This window comes from Magnolia sinica, chromosome 6, assembly GCF_029962835.1.
Source record: "Magnolia sinica isolate HGM2019 chromosome 6, MsV1, whole genome shotgun sequence".
NCBI lineage: Eukaryota > Viridiplantae > Streptophyta > Magnoliopsida > Magnoliales > Magnoliaceae > Magnolia > Magnolia sinica.
This window is the reverse complement of record NC_080578.1, coordinates 62,961,585-62,983,390: the sequence shown is the minus strand read 5'-3', so window position 1 is coordinate 62,983,390 and position 21,806 is coordinate 62,961,585. Positions and strand designations below refer to the sequence as shown.

General features: G+C 40.0%; 1 protein-coding gene across 3 annotated transcripts in view; it reads left to right on the top strand.

Annotated features, from left to right (window-relative positions):
- Positions 1-4,048: 4,048 nt before the first annotated feature.
- LOC131248808 (protein TITANIA) overlaps positions 4,049-21,806 on the top strand; it is a 34,402-nt gene continuing 16,644 nt past the window's right edge. Inside the window, exons 1-3 of one of the 3 annotated variants that reach the window (XM_058249278.1) lie at positions 4,049-4,776; positions 19,027-19,589; positions 19,725-19,791. In XM_058249278.1, the coding sequence (XP_058105261.1) occupies positions 4,446-4,776; positions 19,027-19,589; positions 19,725-19,791 (961 nt within the window). In that variant the 5' untranslated portion in view covers positions 4,049-4,445. The remainder of the gene's footprint in view (positions 4,777-19,026; positions 19,590-19,724; positions 19,792-21,806) is intronic. The other 2 variants (XM_058249276.1, XM_058249277.1) reach the window with 2 other exon arrangements.

Here is a 21,806-nt window from a genome sequence, read left to right as displayed (position 1 = left end):
AAATCCTTTAGTCCTTCCTTTAGAATATCTTGAAGAAATGACTCAGCCCCTGTGATCAAAGAAGGTAATTTAATGGCCATGATGTCGTTGGGAGTAATGGTGAAGATTGAGAGGTAGGCATTGTTTAAATAGTCCAATCAGAGAGCCCATTACTCATAATGTGCGCGGTTATGGAAGCTGCAAGTTTTAGTTCGTTCACAATATTGACGGTTAAGGCAGATTTTGCGGAAACACGCTGTGTTCAGCAAATTTAAGGGAACATGTTAGATATCAAATCGTTTTGCAAGGTAACAAATTAAAAATTTTAAAAGAGGCTTAAAAGCCATTTATTCATATAGAAATATAACAAACTGGAAGACAAAAATTCTCGAAAGAATTCCTCAACATTCGTCATCCGTCTTCTGGCCGCTATCAGTGATGCCTCTTCTCTAGCTAGGGAGCGGGATGCTTGATTCACTTCTTCCACTTGTGAATGGGCCGCATCGACCAACCGAGATATTGCATCCGCAGTCTTGACCCGCTCTGCACGCTTATCCTCTAATTGCTGGTTTAACGTTATCAATTCGGCTTTCAATGTCGTAATCCTCTTTTCAAGGTTCTCAATCTTCGCTTTAGAAGATCTTGCAGCAGTATTTTGGGCCAAAAAAGTACTGGCGATTTCTTGTACACTAGCCTTCTTGAGATTGGTTGCTTACTTCTCAGCCTCAAGATGACTGACAACTGTCCAAGCATGGCAATACATATCATGTATGCTTTGGAGATCTATAAGTGATGATGCCTTGACTGTCAGAGTTGGATATGACTGAGATAGTATGTAGGCTGAATCAGTTACCCGACTGATCTTATATGTCAGTTCGACATCAAAGGATTCAGACAATTCTTTTCCAAGGAGATCATATAGCTCAGTCAGTAAGATTTGGAAGTTGTTGTGGCAAAGAGGGGATTTTGCTCTATACATCTTTCCAACCAAAGCCTTCTCTATTATAGAAAGAGTCTCATCAACTGAAGAGAGATTGGCAGGAATAGAAGTTTCGCCTTCAGAAACTGCCACCTGATGAGGAGGAGGCGTCATGATAATTGTTTCTTTTGCAGCTGATGCTGTCATATTTTTGGCCATATCAATTGTGGTCGATTGTTCAAACTCGACCGATCGATGTTTCTCAATAGTTGTTGTGACTTGTTCAACTATCTCCACATGAGTATCTACAACTGTCGCCTCTCCAGAAGCTATTTTCTTGGCCTCGACTATCTACTCAGGCCTGGTTGGCACGTCGGTCGTTGCTGACTCGGTCAGAGTTAAAGAGTTGCCAACAGTGATAGATGGCGAAGGAATTGTTGGAACTAAAGCTAGTTTGAATGGTCAAGTAGGAGAAATCAGGACCCATTGTTGTGTAGTCAATGAAGAAGGAGATGGTTCCTATTGAGCGCACTCTGCGTCACCGGATGGAATACTGGTCCTGGGCATATCACTTGAGAAGGTATCCTCCATGCTAGTTGTAATGTTTGAATCTATCACTATGGTAATCGCTGGAGTGGGATTTTCAAGAATTACGGGAGTAATGATTGCTATTGTCATTTTGCCAGTGAGGGTGTAGGATATAGGAGGAAGTGCGGCCAACAGAATTTCTAATATTGGCTCCGTGTTCTGCCCTTAAGTGGTTGTTGGTTAAGTGATTTTTGAGTTGCTACAAAATCAAAATAAGAATAAATAAGTACAAAAATGAGAATATCAGGCTAAATGAGAATAAAAAGCAGGCGGTTTCCACCTAAGCCAAAAGGAATTACAATTTAGACTCTTTCTCCCTGTATAGATGTGGGATCCTTTATTGTAGTTGCAAATGTCAGGGTTGCAATGGGGAATGGTGGAGGTTGCAAGTGGTAAGGTTTAAGGTATTTGTCAATCAGGAGATTAAGATCGTCCAATCTTTCTTTATCTTAGATCCATTTGTTAAAGCATTTATTGATATGAGCTTCTATATGCCACTGAATGCCCGCGGTTCTTTCTTCAGAATAATTTGCTTCGCTATAGTGAGGCAATACTTTACTTTAAAGTATTTTTCAAATGCTCAAATGGCCTTACTAGAAGAAGTATCTATCGATTTCTTAGTTCTCGTTTACGACCAATGTTGTATGGGGCAAAAGAGTGTTTTGAAGGATTTAATTGTTGAAAAGGAGGATTTGGGAGAGGACTGATACCTCCCAGGTCAGAAATCTTCCTCGGAGCCATCCGTTGCGGTCGAGCAGTTGTCAAAATGTCGAGATGTTCTTGGGTGATTTGTGGAACATCTGGATTTGAAAGTTCAGCTATCGAAGCAGGGGCGGAAACAAAGATTGTACTAGTCAACCGTGTCTTCGCCCTTGTCATCCTCTTGGCAGTTGTAACTGAGGGAGTAGGAAGACTTCTCTTCTTACTCTCTAGTAGGCCTAAGTGAGAGCAAAATTGGCGCAAAAGTTTTACAGTGCTTCGGCCGCCTAAAAAACTTGTCATACTGACGTTTCCACCAAGAGACAATGTTTTCCAGTGCTGCAGGGCATTCTAGATACACTAGCATTTGCAGAGCGACTGTTTCTTTATGGTAAGATAAATTAAGAGAGATGTAAAATTCTTCGTCAATGACTATCACATGGTCGAATGGGGGTTGGTTGTTGGTTACGTGAATAAGATAGTAGGGAATGTGTTGTACGAAGCCTAATTGCCGAGCAAACAGAGAAAGATGATATTGTTCAATATTAGCTTTCGTATTTTTTCCTTTCTTGATCATGCCTCCGAAAGTCAAATCTCGGATAACAACAAAACAATTTCAAGCATGATGAAGTCGGCCGACCGAATGTTCGTTAGTAGGATCAAATTGTCCTGTGAGCCACTTTGGTCCCTAGGTGTTTTCTTCCGCGAATGGCATGAAGGGCAAATTATTGTCGGGATGATCAAGAGAGAAGAATCCTTGCAGATATTCGTCGATTGTAGCAATTTCTATAGGGATATGCAGAATTCAGTCGCTATACAAAGAGAACGACCGACCGATATGCTCTTGACTGAAGAGTTGTGATCGAAAATACGCGATGAACCACATTTATATAAGCCATATAGGACCTTTGGCTGAATATAATCCTCTCGAATTAACTTCATATAGACCTCTATACAGGTGACTGAGAACAAATGGCGCCAATGCTACTCACTGACCCTGTACAAGGCATTCGATCAGTGCGATGTACTCAATCATAACTTGTTGAGTGTTGACACATATGAGATGACGACATATCCAAAAAAGAAGAAAATAAGATGCTTAAGCTCCTCGACCAGTCTTGTGAGTTTGTGGTAGGAGTTCATGAAGTTAATATATCCTTTAGCATTCTTATTGGGAAAATTCTTACGCTGCCTGGCTTTAGCCTTTGCATGATAAGTCATTTCAAAGGGGGAAAGCTTGGTCAGATGACAGATGTCCTTAATGAAAATGCTCATCGGTCCACAGTCAAACATAAAGGTGTTGGTAGATATATTCCAAAATGATGTTAAGGCAAAGAGAAGAGGAACATTGGGAAAATATTCAGAAAGAGAGTTTGATACATTCGTATGGAAGACAAAGGTGTAACCCATCATCCAAACGAACCCCATCTTATAAATATCACTTGATCCTATTTACACATTGAACGAGTGGCTGAATAGACAACCAATCTAATTAGATTTCGGTCATATACTACACATCTGCCTATCTTAACACTTGGGGTCATAGTTATTCGGTTTGAATTGAAGTCGCAATTTCAATTATAACACATGCTCGTCCAACGAAAAACAGAGCCACACGAAAATGTTAATGTGCTGCATGCGCACCATTTTCTTCAAGCAACCCCATGTGCGACCAGCGGGCCATAAGTAACATTCATGTATTATATTGGTCAATGTGCCACACTATCCCACATCATCCCACGTGTTAAGATTTACTTCGAGCGCCTCACTTATGCCACACATGTGACGTGCAGGACGTTTTAGTCCATGGGGCCTTCCCATGTGTCTTATGTCCCCACCACCACAATTATTCTCAGCCGAGTGCTACCTTCCGGTTAACATGAAAAGATTAAAAAAAAATTCCGTGGAAACGGAAACCGAAACGGAGGAAAGATTTTAAAGAAAAAAAACAATTGAGGGGGCGGAAAAGAAAATTCCCGAAGAGTGCGTACGGCTACATGCGTGGTCCATCTCCATAAACATGATCTTCCTCCTCTTTATCATAAACCCTCTTTCCATCCTCTCTCCCTCTCTCACTAAACCCTTTTCTCCTGCAATATTGCGAGTCGTGAAGCAGTAGATCATCTCTTTCTCTCTGTGCATGTATTTTTCTCTCCAGCTGCAATGCATTTCATTTTGATTCTGTGATGAACAAGTAGGCAGTCCAAGCGAGCACTATAAGACAGTGAAGAATCAAGGAATAATAAAGGAGAAGACTAGTATGGATGTTGACAAAATAGCTGAAACTGTAGGCCCGTCGGAATCTGGGGAGGGTTTGCCATTTGCTCCTCAAGATTGGCCTAATCCAGGAGATAAATGGAAGTGGAAGGTCGGGAATCGGAAATCCGCCTCTGGCTTCTGGATCGACAGATACCTCTCTCCTCCCGACCGCATTCAGAAAGCCCACTCTCGCAGTCAGCGTTTTGCGAGCCGCCCTGCTGTTATAAATTTTTTGAAAAAGGAATTCCCTGGCACTGATGTCGATGCTTTCTTTGCCTCTTTCTCTTGGAAGGTTCCTTGCACCAGATGTGCTTCTGCTTCTCCAGTGAATGGTCGGTTGGGTTTGATTTTATTATTATTATTATTATTATTATTATTATTATTATTATTATTATTATTATTATTATTTTCTAATTTCTTCTTCCCCTTAATAGCATGTTCTTTTGCTTAACAGTATCTCGTCTTTGGTCTTGACCTGCCATCGCTCTGCATAAACACAACATGCACAGGCATGCATGTAATCCATCTACATTGTTCTTGATGAACTCTTAAATCATTTACCTGTATTTCATTTACAACTAGCCTACATGGATCATGGGGCCTTTCCATGTCTTTACAGTTATTCCCTCTTTAAGTTAAGACTCTTCCATGTTTAGGTAGTTTTGTAGGTATGGGACACATTGCATCATCCATGATTCCTTGTCTAGGTAGTTTTGTAGGTATGGGACACATGTCATGTAACTAAGTTGTTGTGTGGGTTGTCGTTGGTCGAGTTATGTAGTTATTTATTTGTGATTGAGCAATGAAGAAAGAAACCACCGAATCCTTTGTTTCGGCCGGTTCTCCTCGAATTGAACCAACCTGTGTTCCCCAACCACCCCCCCCCCCCCCCCCCCCCCAATTCGGTGGTCATAAATATCAAGTATGACCAACTTGCAACTCTCCAGAAGGATAGGAGCGAGAGGTCTAAAGGGTGTTCCCATATCATGGATAGGAATATCAGTATCATATCGGCCGATACAGCCGTATCGTATCCGTGAGATGATACGCGATACGGGGTTGTATCAACCTGATATGAAAAAAACTGACCCGTATCGATTTGATATGAAAAAAACTGACCCGTATCGGCTTGTATTGGCTCGTATCGGCCGATATGCCTCGTATCGACATCGATATAGGGTTGATACAACCAATACAGATCGATACGCCCATAAAAGCCCAATTTTAATTTTATTTATTTTCCAAAATTTCACTCGTTCCCTCTTCTTTTTTCATTTAAACCATGGAATAAGCTTAAAAACTCATTTTAGGTTAGATCTAGACCTATTTTGGGATCAAAACAAATGATTTGAATGGGATTCAACAAATCGAAGTGTAGTCGGCCATCATGGGAAAAATTGAAAAGAAAAGGTAAACCTTCACTTAAAAAATAAAAATAAAAATTCATCTTCTTTTTGTTGTATTTCAATGTAATGGGTCCTAGTTAATCAAATCATGCTTGATTTGTATTCAATTAGGGCCCATTTACTTGACCTTCAACAAGTCAAACCGACAAACAACATTCACATCAAAGTATGGTCCAATACACCATTGAATACATGGTCAAAACACAAAAAATGAAGGATTCTTGGATATTCATTTTTTTCCTATTTTCTAATAATTTTCATATATATATATATATATATATATATATATATATATATATATTGCTTTAAAAAAAAATTCTAACCGATATGAGTCGATACGGCCCCGATACCGATACCGATACGCGATGCCGTATCGTATCATTTTTCCGCTGGGCAGATATGCCGACTGATAGCCACATTCAGAACTTTCACGAGCCGAAGCTGGAGGGGATTTTTCACAATCTGGTTCGAATAGGATCATCCAAACAAGACCTCTCAAATTGGATTTTCCTCACTACAATGGGAAACACTCATCTGGCTGGATTTATAGGGCTGAGCAATTCTTTGCTTATCATCAAACAACACCTGATCAATGACTCATCATTGCATTCATCCACATGGAAGGGGAAGCGCTCCAGTGGTTTCGATGGTTGAAGAAGGCCCAAGGCCCCATGTCGTGGGACGAGTTTGTTAAGGCATTGAATGCTAGGTTTGGACCCATCAAGTTCAAGGACCATGCTGGAGCTCTAGCCAAGATACGACAAACCACGTCATTGTGGGATTATCAAGCTCAGTTCGAAAGGTTGTCTAATCACATTGAAGGTTTGAGCGAGTCCTTCCTAGTGAGTTGTTTTGTTTGTGGGCCTAAGGATGAACTCAGGCTAGACGTTCAAATGTTCAATCTTAAGTCCCTTATAGCGGCAATCGGGTTTGCTAGATTTCAAGAGGAAAAATTAATTGCAAAAGGGAAGATGATGCAACCTAAGGGGTCAAGACCTCCACGTTTAGTACAAGGATGTCCAGGGGAACCACACCACCATTTAAATGGTTGACACCAATTGAGATTAAAGAAAGAAGGGACTGAGGTCTCTGTTACAACTGTTGTGAGAAATTCCATATAGGCCATCATTGTAAGACACAAGCACTCTTCCTTATGGAAGGCAACTGGCCGAATGAGGAAGAAGAGATCAGTAAAGAGCCTGATGAAGCTGAATTGTGATGGAAGAGCCTAAAGAACCCTCTCCAAGATCTCGTTACACACTATTGCAAGGTCTTTGGCACCCCAGACCATGAGACTTGAAGGTCGCATCAACAAGCAGTCAGTGACCATTTTGATTGACTCAGTAGCACACAACTTTGTGGACCCAACCGTGATCAAAAGGGCATGCATCAAGGTGTGACATGGCGACTAGTTTGAAGTGATAGTTTCCAAAGGTGAAAGGCTTACTAGTGGGGGAAAATGCAAGGGGCTTGACACCACCGTCCAAGGATTACCTATTCACACTAATGTGTACCTCTTACCTATTTCTAGATGACTTACCGGATGAGCTTTCCACCCATGAGGGACATTCAACATGCCATTGATCTTGTCCATGGGGCGACTCTACCAAACATTCCTCATTATTGAATGAACCCTACGGAGTACGGAGCATGCAGAGTTGAGGAGGCAAGTAGATGGGCTCCTTAGGAAGGGTCTCATTCAAGAGGGTTTGAGCCTGCATGCCATGCCAACGCATCTTACACCCAAGAAAGATGGCACATGGCGCATGTGCGTGGATAGAAGAGTCATCAATAAGATCACGGTCAAGTACCGGTTTCCCATACTGCGTCTTGATGATATGCTAGACATGATGGCGGGTGTCACCATCTTTTCAAAGATTGATCTCAAGAGCCGGTATCATCAGATATGTATACGCCCAGGGGATGAATTGAAGATAGCCTTCAAGACGAAGGATGGGCTGTACGAGTGACTAGTCATGCCCTTTAACTTGACTAATACCTTGAGCACATTTATGAGAGTGATGACCCAGGTGTTGAGACCCTTTATGGGCAAGTTCTTTGTTGTGTACTTCGACGAGACATTCTCATTTATGGCACATCAAAGGAACGACATCTCCACCATCCGAGGCAAGTTTGCGGGGTCCTCAAAGCTGAATTTTTTTTATGCCAACCTTAAGAAGTGCACATTCATGTCAGAGAACACTATTTTCTTAGGGGTTCATTATATCATCTAAGGGCATGAGAGCATACTTTGAGAAGGTCAAGGCCATAGTAGAGTGGCCTGAAGTGCGGAACATTCATGAAGTACGAAGCTTTCATGGCTTAACAACTTTCTATAGGCGGTTCATTAGAGGATTTAGTTCCATCATGGCTCCCATTACAGATTGCATAAAGAAAGGAGAGTTCACATAGACTAAAGCAGCCTCTAGAGCATTCAAGGAGATAAAGGGCAAAATGAGCCAAGCTCCTATCACGCGTCTTCCAGACTTTTCTAAAGTCTTTAAAGTTACGTGTGATGCATTTGGTATAGGTATAGGTGGAGTGCTTAGTCAAGAAGGGCACCCCGTTGCTTACTCTAGTGAGAAGTTGAATGATGCAAAGCAACGATTCTCTACCATGACAAAGAGTTCTATGCGGTAGTCCAGTCCTTGAGACATTGGCGACACTATCTGCTACTGTAAGAATGTCTTGTTTTCTAATAAGGAGGCCTTACATTATCTTAGCTCCCAGAAGAAGCTGAACCCAGGGCATGCTAAGTGGGTTGAGTTTCTTCAAGTGTACTTGTTCGTATTGAAACATGAGGCCAGGGTCGAAAACAAACCTGTAGACACCCTTAGTCGTAGAGTGTTGCTTCTACAGTCCATGAGTGTAGAGGTTACTAGGTTTGACCAGTTTAGGGATGAATACCCTGCTTGCCCAGATTTTGGGAAAGTATGTGCGTCGCTCTTGGTTGACCCGTCGAGGAGTGATAATGGATTTGTCCCAAATGATAGATTCTTATTTAAAGGTGACAAACTCTGTATTCCCCGTACCTCTCTCTGGGATTTCCTCGTTTGGGAGCTTCATGTCGGAGTAGCAGGTCACTTTGGTCATGACAAGACTATTACCCTTGTGGAAGATCGATTCTATTGGCTAAGTCTCAAGTAAGATAGAGCCAAAATTATTGGGCAATGTCGTACTTGTTAGCTGGCAAAATAGAAGAAGCAGAACATAGGGTTATATACACCTTTGCTAGTGCCACAGCATCGTGGCGAGACATTAGCATGGACTTCGTGCTTAGGCTTCCCAAGATTATCAAGAAGCACAATTCCATCTTTGTCGTAGTGGACCATTTCTCTAAAATGGTCCACTTTCTTCCATGTTTCAAGACATTGGATGCCTTTAACATCGCGAAGCTATTCTTTGAGGAGGTAGGCCGTTTGCATGGTTTGCCCAAAACCATTGTGTCTGACCAAGACTTTTGGTTCATGAGTTGTTTTTGGAAGACACTTTGGCACATGATGGGCACGTGACTCTAGTTCTCATCGGCGTACCATCCTCAGACCGACGGTCAAATAGAGGTGGTCAATAGGAGTCTAGGGAATCTATTGAGGTATCTCGTGGGTGACAACATTAGGACTTTGGATGTTGTTCTTCCTATCGTCAAGTTCGTGTACAACTTGTCTGTCAATAGGTCCACAAGTATGAGTCTGTTTAAGGTTGTGCATGGTTATAAGCAGTGTTCGAAATATCAAGTATCGCGTTATGTATCGCATCCTTGGGATACAGATACGTATCGGTTATCTCACAGGATATATCGTCTGTATTAGGTAATTTATCGCACTCTCTGGGAAATATTGGGGAAATGGTTCAATTTTTCAATGAAACCTTAGGGATTGTTAAAAAAGATCTTAATACACACTTTTAAATCATAACATCTCAAAAAAGAAGTGCACATAATAAGTTTCCTTTGTATTTCGTACTAAGCTATGCGCTCTCTGACTTAACTAATGCAACTATATCCATACCGAATGCATAACATTTAGAGTATATTTGATGATCAATTTCATCAAACGCTCCTAAATACTTCGAAATAGTCTCAATTGACAGCTAGTTAAAGGGAAATTTCGAAAAAAAATAATAATTTATTAATTTTTACTAAAAAAATGATTTTTATTTTCTGAAAATTGACAAGGACTTAACAAATTAGTAGATCAACCCTCATACATGCTTGATTTCATGTTTGGAGTGCAGCATTGGGAAATTTTGAATTTTCCTCAATTTTCCCCAAATCAGACCACTTATACTCAAATGTCGAAATTAGAGTGTATGTGATGATCATTTCATCAAATACTTCTAAATACTTCGAAATTAGTATTAATTGATAGCTGGTTGAAGGAAAATTTTGAAAAAAAACATAGAGAACATGAAGAACCAATGGATATCGAAATCAAAGCTCCAACTCCATGATTTTTCATGCAAAACATGAAGAACAAATGGATTTATAACCATTTGACACCGATTTAACATAATTTCAAAAAAAAAAGAAGAAGAAGAAGAAGAAGAAGATCGGAAATTGAAAATGCTCACCGGATCGAACATGTAGGATATATCGGCACTACTTGTGTGTTTCGTATCGCACAGGTGGGATGCATGATATATCGTGGGATATATCAGCCGTTATCGTCAATATTTAAAACATCGGTTATAACTTATAAGCCTAGAAAGCCCATAGACCTCATTGCCATGTCATTATCTCATAGGCCATCAGATGCATTCACACATCACATCCATGATTTGCATGATGAAATTAGGAAATGGATTAACGTAAGCAATGAGAAATACAAGATATTTGTTGTTCTCACCGCAGGTTCAAAGAATTTCAAGAGGGTGATGAAGTCTTGATAAGAATACGCTCGGAACGTTTTTCCCATGGAACTGTGAAGAAATTACAAGCCCGCAGCGCTGAACCCTGTAAGATATTGAAGAAACTAGGTCCCAATGTGTATGTGATCGATCTTCCACATAGTATGGGCATCAGTTCTACATTCAATGTGGAAGATCTTGTGCCTTTCCAAGGCCGTCCTGGCCCTCATTTGCACCTTGTTGATGATACATATGACCATTGGCCCTTACCAAACATTTCTTCTAAGCCTCTACCACCTTTACTACCCATACAAAAAAGAAGAGAGGAGATAGAAGATATTCTAGATGAGCAGGTAGTTTCCACTTGGCTTGGTGGATTTCAAAAAACTTAAGTGGAAGAATAAGCTGGTATCAAATAATACGTGGATTACAAAGGCGGAGTTCCAACGACTCGACCTAGACCTTCTTGAGCAATATCGTGGTATTGTTTTGCTAGAAGCAAATTCTTCTTAGGTGGGGAGAGTTGATAACGACATCATACCATCACAGTGTACCAAAGGAGGAGGAGATCAGCCCCAATTTCTCTTTGGCTTAGAGATCAGATGGATGGATGTTGAGGACCCCAAAGGAGTTTTGGACCGTAGATCAAGTTGTCACACATGGATCCTACCGTTATATCATGTGCAATATCGCGTTAGTCAAACCATTGGATCATGTGGGATCACACGTCAATTAGATGGATGGATACGTGGACCCTTGATCATAAGAATAAGATCGTAGTTGTAGGATTTATTATTTGCTTTATTTATTAATTTTTAAAAATTTGTGGATGTTTAGGTGTTTATTTGTTAGATTTGGAACTTTGAAGCATTTAATTTGACTTTTGCTAGAAATAAGGGGGGTTATTTGTAACTTTGTTAAGGAGTAGGGGGTTGTGGTGAACATCCAACCCTAACCCTAGTTTTGTTTAAGATTTGAGTTTTTGCTCTTTGCTTTGTGAAGAAGCTTATTTCTTCTGTGAAGGGAAGTGGTGCGAAGCCATAGTGGGAGTGATCCCTACATCTTTCAAGGGAGATCATCTTCTTTTAAGTTACCTTCTCAAATCTTCATCTTCTCCTCCATCACCCATCTTTTCTTTTGCTTCTATCTAAACCTCCTTAATCCCAAACCTCCTTAAATCCACCCATTAAACCCAACATCGAGAATCCTTTAACCATATGTTGTCGTTCATACGGTCGACCGTACAGTCCTATAGGAATCCATTCGCACATCTTTTCTTCTTCCCTCTTAATTTCTCAAATTCCCTTTTCCTTTAGCATATACCCTACATCAAAACTCCCACTTCCTTAACCCTAGTTCCCAAATTCCTAATTTCCTAAACCCTAAGTCCCAAATTACCCTATCCCATACAGCCCCAATTGATTATTCCCTAGAAATCCTAACCCTAGAAGTCAATAATCCAATATAATCAAACCTATGCTAATTGGAGGGCTTCTATGACCCTTGGATCCTAGTTTTCTTTGTAAATTGTGGATGTTATCAATGCGGGGCAGTGATTATTTGAATATACATGCTTTATTTCCCTATTGAATGCCATCTAACTGTGGTAGATTAGTTATATCTTTCTTCTACTTGTTTACAATCCGTCTCTAGGTTCATCTTATTTTAACGTTAATTTGCATGGTCTTGTGTCACCTTTGGTCTTCCAAACTAAGCCCTCTTTTTTTTTTTTCTTTTTTTTTTTTTTTTTGAGAGAGAGAGAGAGAGAGAGGAAAAATTTCTATTAATAACCCACAAATTGGGAAAAGAATACAACTAAGAAAGCACTTAACAACGCTGAAAAGATTGCTGGACACATCGGCTTTAACATATGATGCCCAACTCGAAGCAAGCCTTTTAATCCGCTTAATAAGATCCTCTTCCCCCACATTTTCATTCCAAAAAACATGACCATTTCTAGCTCCCCAAATAGCCCAAACCACCCCCGCCCCCCCCCCCCCCCCATCAAAATCATTTATCAATTGGCTTTCTCTAATTTGCCTACTTCTCTATGCTAGGTCCACATGAAATCTTCTACCGACTTTGGCATAACCCAATCTACACGAAGCAAATGAAGAAAATGGGCCCATAATACAGAGGCAAAGGAGCAATGCAAAAACAAATGATCAACCGATTCCGCGTTCTACTCACACATTAGACACATATTGGGTAATATCAATGCTCTCCTTTAAAGATTGTCCAAGGTGAGAATTCTCTTGTGCCCCACAAGCCAAACGAAAACTGCAACCCTCGGAGGAGCTCCGTAAAACTAGCAATGAAATTGAGTGAGGAGCCATCGAAGAGGAACCAACCTCACCAAGACACTTCACAAAAGAATGCACTGAGAATTTTCCAGAAGGGGGGCCTAATTGAAATAGAGAATCTGAGTTAGAAGGGGGAGGGAAGCCATCAACAGATGGGTCAACAAATCAACAAAATCATCAAACTCCTCATCCGACATATGCCTCCTACAAGGGGGATTCCGAACCATTGATCCACTGACCGTAAAAAAATAGTTCGCAATTGAAACGAATCGATCTAGATCTTGTTTGCCACTCTTCGAAAAAGGTCCTAAAGAGCTCGATCTCCGCGCCATCTATCAACCTAGAAACGAACGCAATGACCATGGCCTAAAGAAAATGGAATCCTCCGTGTAAGAAGATGCTCTGTCGTCGCAATCACTTTCCACACACGAGAAGCTCTATAGAGCGAAGATCTCTTTACAAACCAACCACTCTCTTGAACCTCGTATTTCCTAGCAACAATCTCTCCATAATCTCCCCTCTGATGTAAATCGCCAGATCCATTTGCTGAGGTGAGTGAAATTCGTATCTCCTAAACCTCTAATCTTGGTCCCCCTTTCTTTAATTGCCTTACACACTTCGGACCGTTTGAGAAGTTGGAACTTCTTACCATTCGAAGCGCCTTTTCAGAGGAAATCCCTCCTCATCTTATCCAACCTATCTGACACCTCCTTGGGACATTTAAACAATGACATAAACTGAACCGGCATATTAGAAAAAAGTTATTTTGATTAGGGTAAGATGACCCCCCATAGAAAGATATCGACATTTCTAAGAAGCAAGTTTCTTTTTATCCCTTCCAGAACCCGGTCCCAAAGGTGCTTAGCCGGCTTCCTGGTGCACAAGGGGAACCCGAAATAAGTCGACGGGAAAGACCTTAATATGCGTCCAAAAATACTCCAAGCGGCAAAGATCACCATCACAAACATTTATCCCCAACAACTCAGATTTGGCCACATTAATCTTAAAAATTGACATAGCTTTGAAAAAACAAATAATTTCTGGAGATTTATTCACTGAGGAATCCTCTGCATCACAGAAAAGATGTGTGTCATCGGCATACTAAAGACTACTAATTTGAAAACCATTTGTCAAGGTCATGAACCCACTGAAAAACCCATTTTCCTCTCCCTTTTGAAGCATCCTACTAACAGCTTCCCCAATAACTACGAACAAATCTGGGGATAAAGGATCCTCCTGTCTAAGACTTCTAGATGCTTTGAAAAAACCTTTCAATGAGCCGTTGACCAAAACAGAAAAAGACACAGATTGAACACAAGCCTTCATCCAACTTCTTTACTTAGGCTGCATCCCAATGTTCTGAGCATATGGTGTAGGAAATCCCAATCGATGTGATCATATGCCTTTTCTTCTTCTCGAATCTTGAATCAATACATTCATTGGCTATGAGCGTACTATCCAGAATCTGTCTTCCCTCTGCAAATGCACCCTGAGAGTTTGAAATGACTTTAGTAAGGACACCTTTAAAACGAAGAGCGAGAATCTTGGCCAAAAGTTTATAAGGACCACATATGAGGCTTATTGGCCTAAAATCTTTGAGCTGAATTGCCCCTTTAAATTTTGAGATTAGAGCAATAAACTTAGCTCCGAGTTCTCTAGATAGGCAGCCACGACGCTAGAATTGTGCTAAGTAATCCATAACATCCTTTCTTATAATATGCCAAAACTTTTGATAAAATAACATATGGAAAACGTCGGGACCCGGCGCTTTATCTCTGCACATAGTACCCAAGGTTGCATGAACCTCTTCCTCTAAAAAGGTGCTTCTAAGAGAGAAGCATTGGCAGAGGGAAGCTGTCGGAAATCAATACTCTCCAATCTCGGTCGCTTCTAGTTCTCCCCCGAGAGAAGGCTTGAATAAAGCTAAACAATAGCGTCACAGATCTGACTCTTATATGAGATTCTCGGCCTGTTAACTACAAGAGAAGAAGTTTTGTTAGCCCGAGCCCGAGCGCTGACGATTCTAACGAGAGACCACTTCACCCTCGATCTTTGCCGTCACTTGAGTCCCTTTTCTTTGGAGCACTGAGCGTATTTCATAGACAGTTCTTCTCTTCTACTTGCCTTCTAACTAGAGACCCCTTCTATCCTCTGAAAGATCGAGTTCCATGATCTCTTCAGCAATAGAGTCGAATTCCGCCTCCCTAGCACCCAAAACCTTTCTTCCAGGAGTTAATTTTATCTTTGAGAAATTTAAGTTTCCTTCTTAAATGAAAGCCATTGAATTGGTCTAACTTAAAAATCGTTTCTTACAATTAGTGTTCGAAATATCGGTATCATATTATATATCGCATCCTTAGGATACAGATACGTATCGGTTATCGCATGGGATATATCGTTTGTATCTGGTAATTTATTGCACGTTTTTGGGAAACATTTGGAAAATGGTTGAATCTTTTAATAAAACTTTAGTGATTGTTAAAAAAGACATTAATACACTCTTTTAAATCATAACATCTCAAAAGAAGTGTACATAGTAGGCTTCCCTTGTATAGGGTCCTAAGCTATGCGTTATCTGATTGAACTGATACTACTATATTCAAATTGAATGCATAACATTTAGAGTGTACGTGTTGATCATTTTATCAAACACTCTTAAATACTTCGAAATAAGTCTCAATTAATAGCTGGTTGAAGGGAAATTTCGAAAAAAAAATATATTTTAATAATTTTTAATTTCCAAAAATTTACAAGGATTTAACAAATTGGTAGATCAACCCTCATACATGCTTCATGTTTGGTGTGCAACATTGCTAGCAATTTGAGAGAAATTGGGGAAATTTCGAATTTCCCCCAAATCCAACCAAATACACTCAAATTTCGAAATTAGAGTGTATGTGATGATTATTTCATCAATTACACTCCTAAATACTTCAAAATTAATCTCAATTGACAGCTGGTTAAAGGAAAATTTCGAAAAAAAACATGGAGAACATGATGAACCAATGGATATCACAATCAAAGCTCCAACTCCATGTTTTTTTCATGAAAAACACAAAGAATCAATGGATTTGTAACCATTTGACACTGATTTAACATATTATATATATATATATATGTATGTATGTATGTATGTATGTATGTATGTATATATATTTTTCAAAGGGATCGAAAATTGAAAATGCTCACTGAATCGAACATGTGGGATATATCGGCACTACTTGTGCGTTTCATATTGCACAAGTGCGATACAAGATATCTCAGGCAATACTGTCGATATTTAAAACATTGCTTACAATGTTAAAAATCTAACTCAAAATGTTATTTGCACAACTTACTTATGGTCAATGTATGGAGTTGACTAAAACAAGAATGATCCGGCACTACAAAAATTGGCCATGAAAATTCTTGGCCTTACATGTTCTACTACCGGTTGTGAGGGCAATTAGAGTACATTTGAGTTTACAATTCACTTTTAGTTCACTAAACATAAAAGTAACGACCATCATCAACTTATCGCTAATTCACTTTCAATGGAAATTTTGGAATGTTATGCAAGTTCACATTAAAAAAAGGAATCATTTTGATCAAAAGAAGCTCAATGACTTGGTCTTTGTCTAATACAACCGAAAGCTGTGAGAATGATTCCAGGCTAGGTGAGAAAAGCCTAGTTTCTATGATTCTATTTGCCTAGATGATGTGGAGGCAGATAGTGAGTGGCTTGTGGAGATAGAGGATTCTGTCTTTGCAGGAAAACACCTGACATGGGTCAAAGTCTAAGATGCCACTTTTGGATTGGCACCTGGAGAAGATTCTTCAACTCATAGGTGGAGAAGAGGGGCGAGTAGTGGCACTAGGCTTAGTAACAGCCAAGGCCAAGATGGTGAGAATGAGATTGAAGAGGTACAAGAAGAAGATGATTGACTTTTAGATGTGGAAGGGTAACTTGTGCAAACCTATGATGAAGAAACAGAAGAAGATGAAGTATATGTTGAAGAAGGATATGACTCCAACGAAGATGACGACAACGACGCTGGTGGTGATGTGCCACAAAGAGAGAGGGATCAATATATATTATAGTATAAATTATTAGGTATGTAAATTGAAATTTTTAAGTTCGTAAGTTGTAAGTTTGTAACTAGGAGTTTTTTTTTTTTTCCAACTATTTTTTCTTACCCAGTTTGTTATTTATACTTTGTATGGTATTGGTAGTTTGGTACCAATTACCATTTATTATATCAAGTGAAGTGACTCATCAGTCATCAAGATATTATTTTTCAATAAAAATTTTAAAGTTTTAATAAGTTGTTGACTTGTTATTTATTACTTGTTAATGAATTAGAACTTAGAAGATGACTTAGTGTTAAGTGTGACTTGTTGATTATTATACTTATGTAACTTAGGTACTAATTGCACAAATTTTAATGAAATAATTTTATTTAAAAAAAAAAAACTTGTATCACTTCTACTAATTACATAGTGTATCTTAATTTTGTAGTTTAATTAAAAAAATAATTGTGTATGATACTTATGTGATTGTGCGATCACATAAGTGATCACACATTGGCGATCGTTTAGGATCACTTATGCCATTGGACAACATTGGTCATTTGCAAACAACGGGGATATGTTCTTACCTTTTTTATTTGTGATTGTTGCTGAGGTGGATGATTGAAAAGGCCAATGTGGAAGGTTTGTTGAGGAGGTTTAGTGTGGATTGTAGCAATCTTCGCGTATTTCATCTTCAGTTTGCGTATGAGATGTATGTATGTATGTGTGTGTGTGTGTGTGTGTGTGTGTGTATCATGGGATCTCTTCTTGCAAATGTCTTGTTAATTCGTCCATAACCAATGCGAAGAGGTATGGCTTAGTGCCAACCCCTGGTGTAAGCTCACCATAATTGGGAACTCAATTGTGTTTCCACTAGTGGTCCTCACATTTGTTATTGCTCCCTCATACATATTCTTAATCATGTCAAAATGCCTCTTGAAACTCTTTTCCCCACATCCACTGGATTAACTCTTTAGGGACCCTATATTAATCTTTCTCTAAGTCAATAAGGACCATGTGGCAATACTTCCCCATCCCCCTATATTTCTCCATCAATTGTCTAAATGGGAAGATAGCTTCAATGGTAGACCTTGGCATGAAACTAAACTGATTTTCTCATTCATTTGTTTCATGCCTCAGACTTTGCTCAGTCACTCTTTCCCAAAGTTTCATAGTATGGCTCATAAGTGCAGTCCCATGGCAGGTTTATCTCTCCTTTATTCTTATAAATAGGTCCGATGATACCTCTCCTCCATTCATTTGGCATTTTCTTCGTTCTTACAATCTTCTTGAACGACTTTGTCAACCAAAATATTACTTAAATCCACATCGTATTTGATGGCAAATATTAAGTTATTTGTGACGACTCTGGTATTGAGCTTAAGCAGTCATTTTGTTTGCTTTGAAAGCATACGGAAAACATTGTGCACGGTGAAGTGTTGTCACTGTCAATTCCTTTTACTCCATCTCTTTATTCCATTCCAAGTTATGGATGATGGATTTTTGATACGCTTGATGACAAGGGATGGGACTATATTAGTTAAATTCTCTTTCTTGTCATGAGGAATGAGAACATTGGTTCATATTTTCCTGGCAAGTTTGGAGGTGCTATGTACCATATATCATTCACGTAGGTGTTTCTGCATTCCAGAAGCTAAATTGAATATTATCAGTAAATACAGATCACATAATCTCATCTTGTCTTTGTAATTATTCTCTCACGCATTCTTGTATTATTAATAATGATTAACCAGTTCAGCATTGGAGTTTTTCATACTTTCCTTCCTATAGATTGTTTGAATTTGAACACTCCAGCTCAAGATCTTTATATATATTAACATTTTTGCATCTGATATCTGTAGTTACGAAAAAAGTAATATTCTTAGAATTATAGATATGTAGATATGCATATGAGTAGTCGTAAACATGGATATCTGATGTCTTGGTGGTGGTTTTGATTTTACCATGGCATATATAGCAGGTAATGACTCCTCTGACATGCATCCTGTACAACTCTTGGCAAATGAACATGCCGGATCTGAATCAACATTTGGAGATAATGATTGTAAAGCTGGAAACAAGATGTGTAGTCTTCGAGTACAACCAAGGACTAACTCCCTTGAAGCCATGGCATGTGATATCTGTTGCACTGAATCTGGCTTTTGTCGTGATTGTTGCTGTATTCTATGTTGCAAGACTATTGACTGGGAGTATGGAGGGTATAGTTTTGTAAAATGTGAAGCAAGGGTGAAGGGAAACTATATCTGTGGGCACATTGCCCATGTGAATTGTGCTCTCCGTTCTTACATGGCTGGGACTGTAGGAGGAAGCATTGGCTTGGATGTTGAGTACTATTGTAGACGATGTGACAACAAGACAAACCTGATTTCACATGTTGAAAGGTTTCTAGAAACATGCCAATCTGTTGATTCCAGGGATGGCATTGAGAAGATTTTAAACCTTGGTTTGTGCATCTTGCGTGGCTCCCAACAGACAAGCGCAAAGAACTTGCTGAATCATATCGAGCTGGTTTTAACAAAGGTACAATTTTTAATTTTATTTTTGTAACTAGTGGCCTCTTCAGTCATGGAAATTGCAACTTCTTTTCCCAAAGTCATCCTAGTCTCTTTTTAGGGTTTCTCAACCTATATCATGACCCTTCGATATTTACATCAGCTTAAGAGTGGAATTTACGTTGAAGACATTTGGAAGGTGGATGACGATAGTCGAAGGTTTTCTGCAGGTTAGTTGCCTTTAAATGTCATTTCTGCAGACTGGTGTTTTGGTGCTAATTCCCCACAATTTTTTATTTTTATTTTTTCCTTGAAACTTATTTCTTCCATTTCATGTGACTTCTTTAATATATGTGCCCTCATCATCATCATCATCATCTTTTATGCACACAGTTTTCAAGATGTCATAGCCATCTTAGCCGTTCTCCTTGCAATTTGGGGTTTCTTTTAAATGGTAGATTGGCAAAGTTTTATGATTGGTCGCCCCTAGACATTAACCTTCCTTTTTCTCCCAGGCTTCTAGAACCGGCCATGGCAGAGGCACACTATGACACCACTTACATGCCAACATGATCCAGCTAGTATTGCCTCCAATCCAACAATAAGTCTATTACATGTATGCCTGAAATGATGAGCAAGCTGGGTATTGTCATGGAGGGGAAGTTGCCAGGCCATGAAGGCAAACGAATGTATGAATTGGTACAGAAGTGTATAAAACACATGCTCAAGTAATCCACTCCATGGAATAGTAGGATGTCCGCCAGTACATATTTATAAAAATCACTCATATTTGAATTCGAGATCCATTCCCAACACTGAAGATAAATCTCCCTTTTGGAATGATTTTTCAACTCTAAATACCACTTTCCATACTCTTTTTTTTTTTTTTTTAAATTTTAAAAATTACCGTTCAAACCTTCTTTTTTTTTTCAAAAGGATTTTCCATTCAACAGGCAAAGGATGTACAAAGAGATATTTTGGGCGGGCCTACCCATTAAAAGACGATAGGCCTGCCTATCGTGAGAAAAGAACAGAAAAAGAGAAAAGAGGAGAAAAATAGGGGCTCGAAAGAGAGGATCATCTCTCTCTCAAATTCCTCAACCCAACCCTATCCAAGAATACGAGGCCTCTGGTAATGCCGGGGAGATCGGCTTGCGAAGTGAAGAAAGCCCTTGATGGACTACTGCTGCCCTTCCGCGCAAGGTGGTCGACAACTACATTTGCCTCTATAGGGGTATGGGAGATAGAAATCTCCATAGTGCCCATTAGCGCTATAATCCTGGACCTCCAGTACCACAAGGGCCAGGAGGGTTCCTGGTTTGAGGAAATTGAGGAAACAATGCATTTGGAGTCACCCGCAACCTCCACCTTGGAGAAGCCCAGGCCTGTGCAAAGAGACAGCCCCTCATAGATCTCCTGGATCTCAGTGCGAGTGTTTTAGCCAATACCATAGCCTGACGCGAAGGCAAAGAGGAAATTTCCTCCGTTACCTCTACAAACGCCCCCACCCCCACTGGGCCCAGATTTCCAAGGGAGGACCCATGAACGTTGATTTCAACCCAATCCCTCTTTGGGCTAATCCATTTGACAACTTGGATTTTCTTCAGTTGCATTGATGCTCCATCGATCCCCAGGTTTCTAAGGGCTAGAGTAGAGGCACGCTTCACCAACTTGGGGAGGGGGAGGGAAGGGCCGAGAGTGGAGATCTGCCGGTGGACCGACGTAATGATCTTGGTTGAAGTGCTGACGGAGGTGTCGAAGTGAGAGGCGTTTCTGGACTTTCAGATCTCCCAAAAGATGAGCCCCGAGGTGAGGCCTCACAAGATGTGAAGACGATCAGATGGGGCAGCCACCGCCCACCATTTGGTTGCTCGACCCACCGTGGTATCATGGGCTGATGACCCGAGGTTGAAGAGGGTTTGAAAATGGCCCCACACCGCTGTTGGTATGCCTTCCGAGGAGAAAATATGGTCAATCCTTTCTGTGTGGGGCCGAAGCGGAGGAGGACAACAATCACATTTTGAGGCCAAGTGGATCCCTTTGGCTTGAACTCTAGCATCCATGGGGATTGCTTTGTTGATAATCTTCCAGGTAAGAAGCGAAATTTTAGGCGGCAGTTTGGGGTGCCACACCCATTTTGGACCACGAAACTCTATTCCCTCCAGATCTAGTTAAATCCCACGCTGACCTGATCTGAAATTCCTCGATTACAGATGGAACCCAAATTTGAGTGTCCTCATCGAAG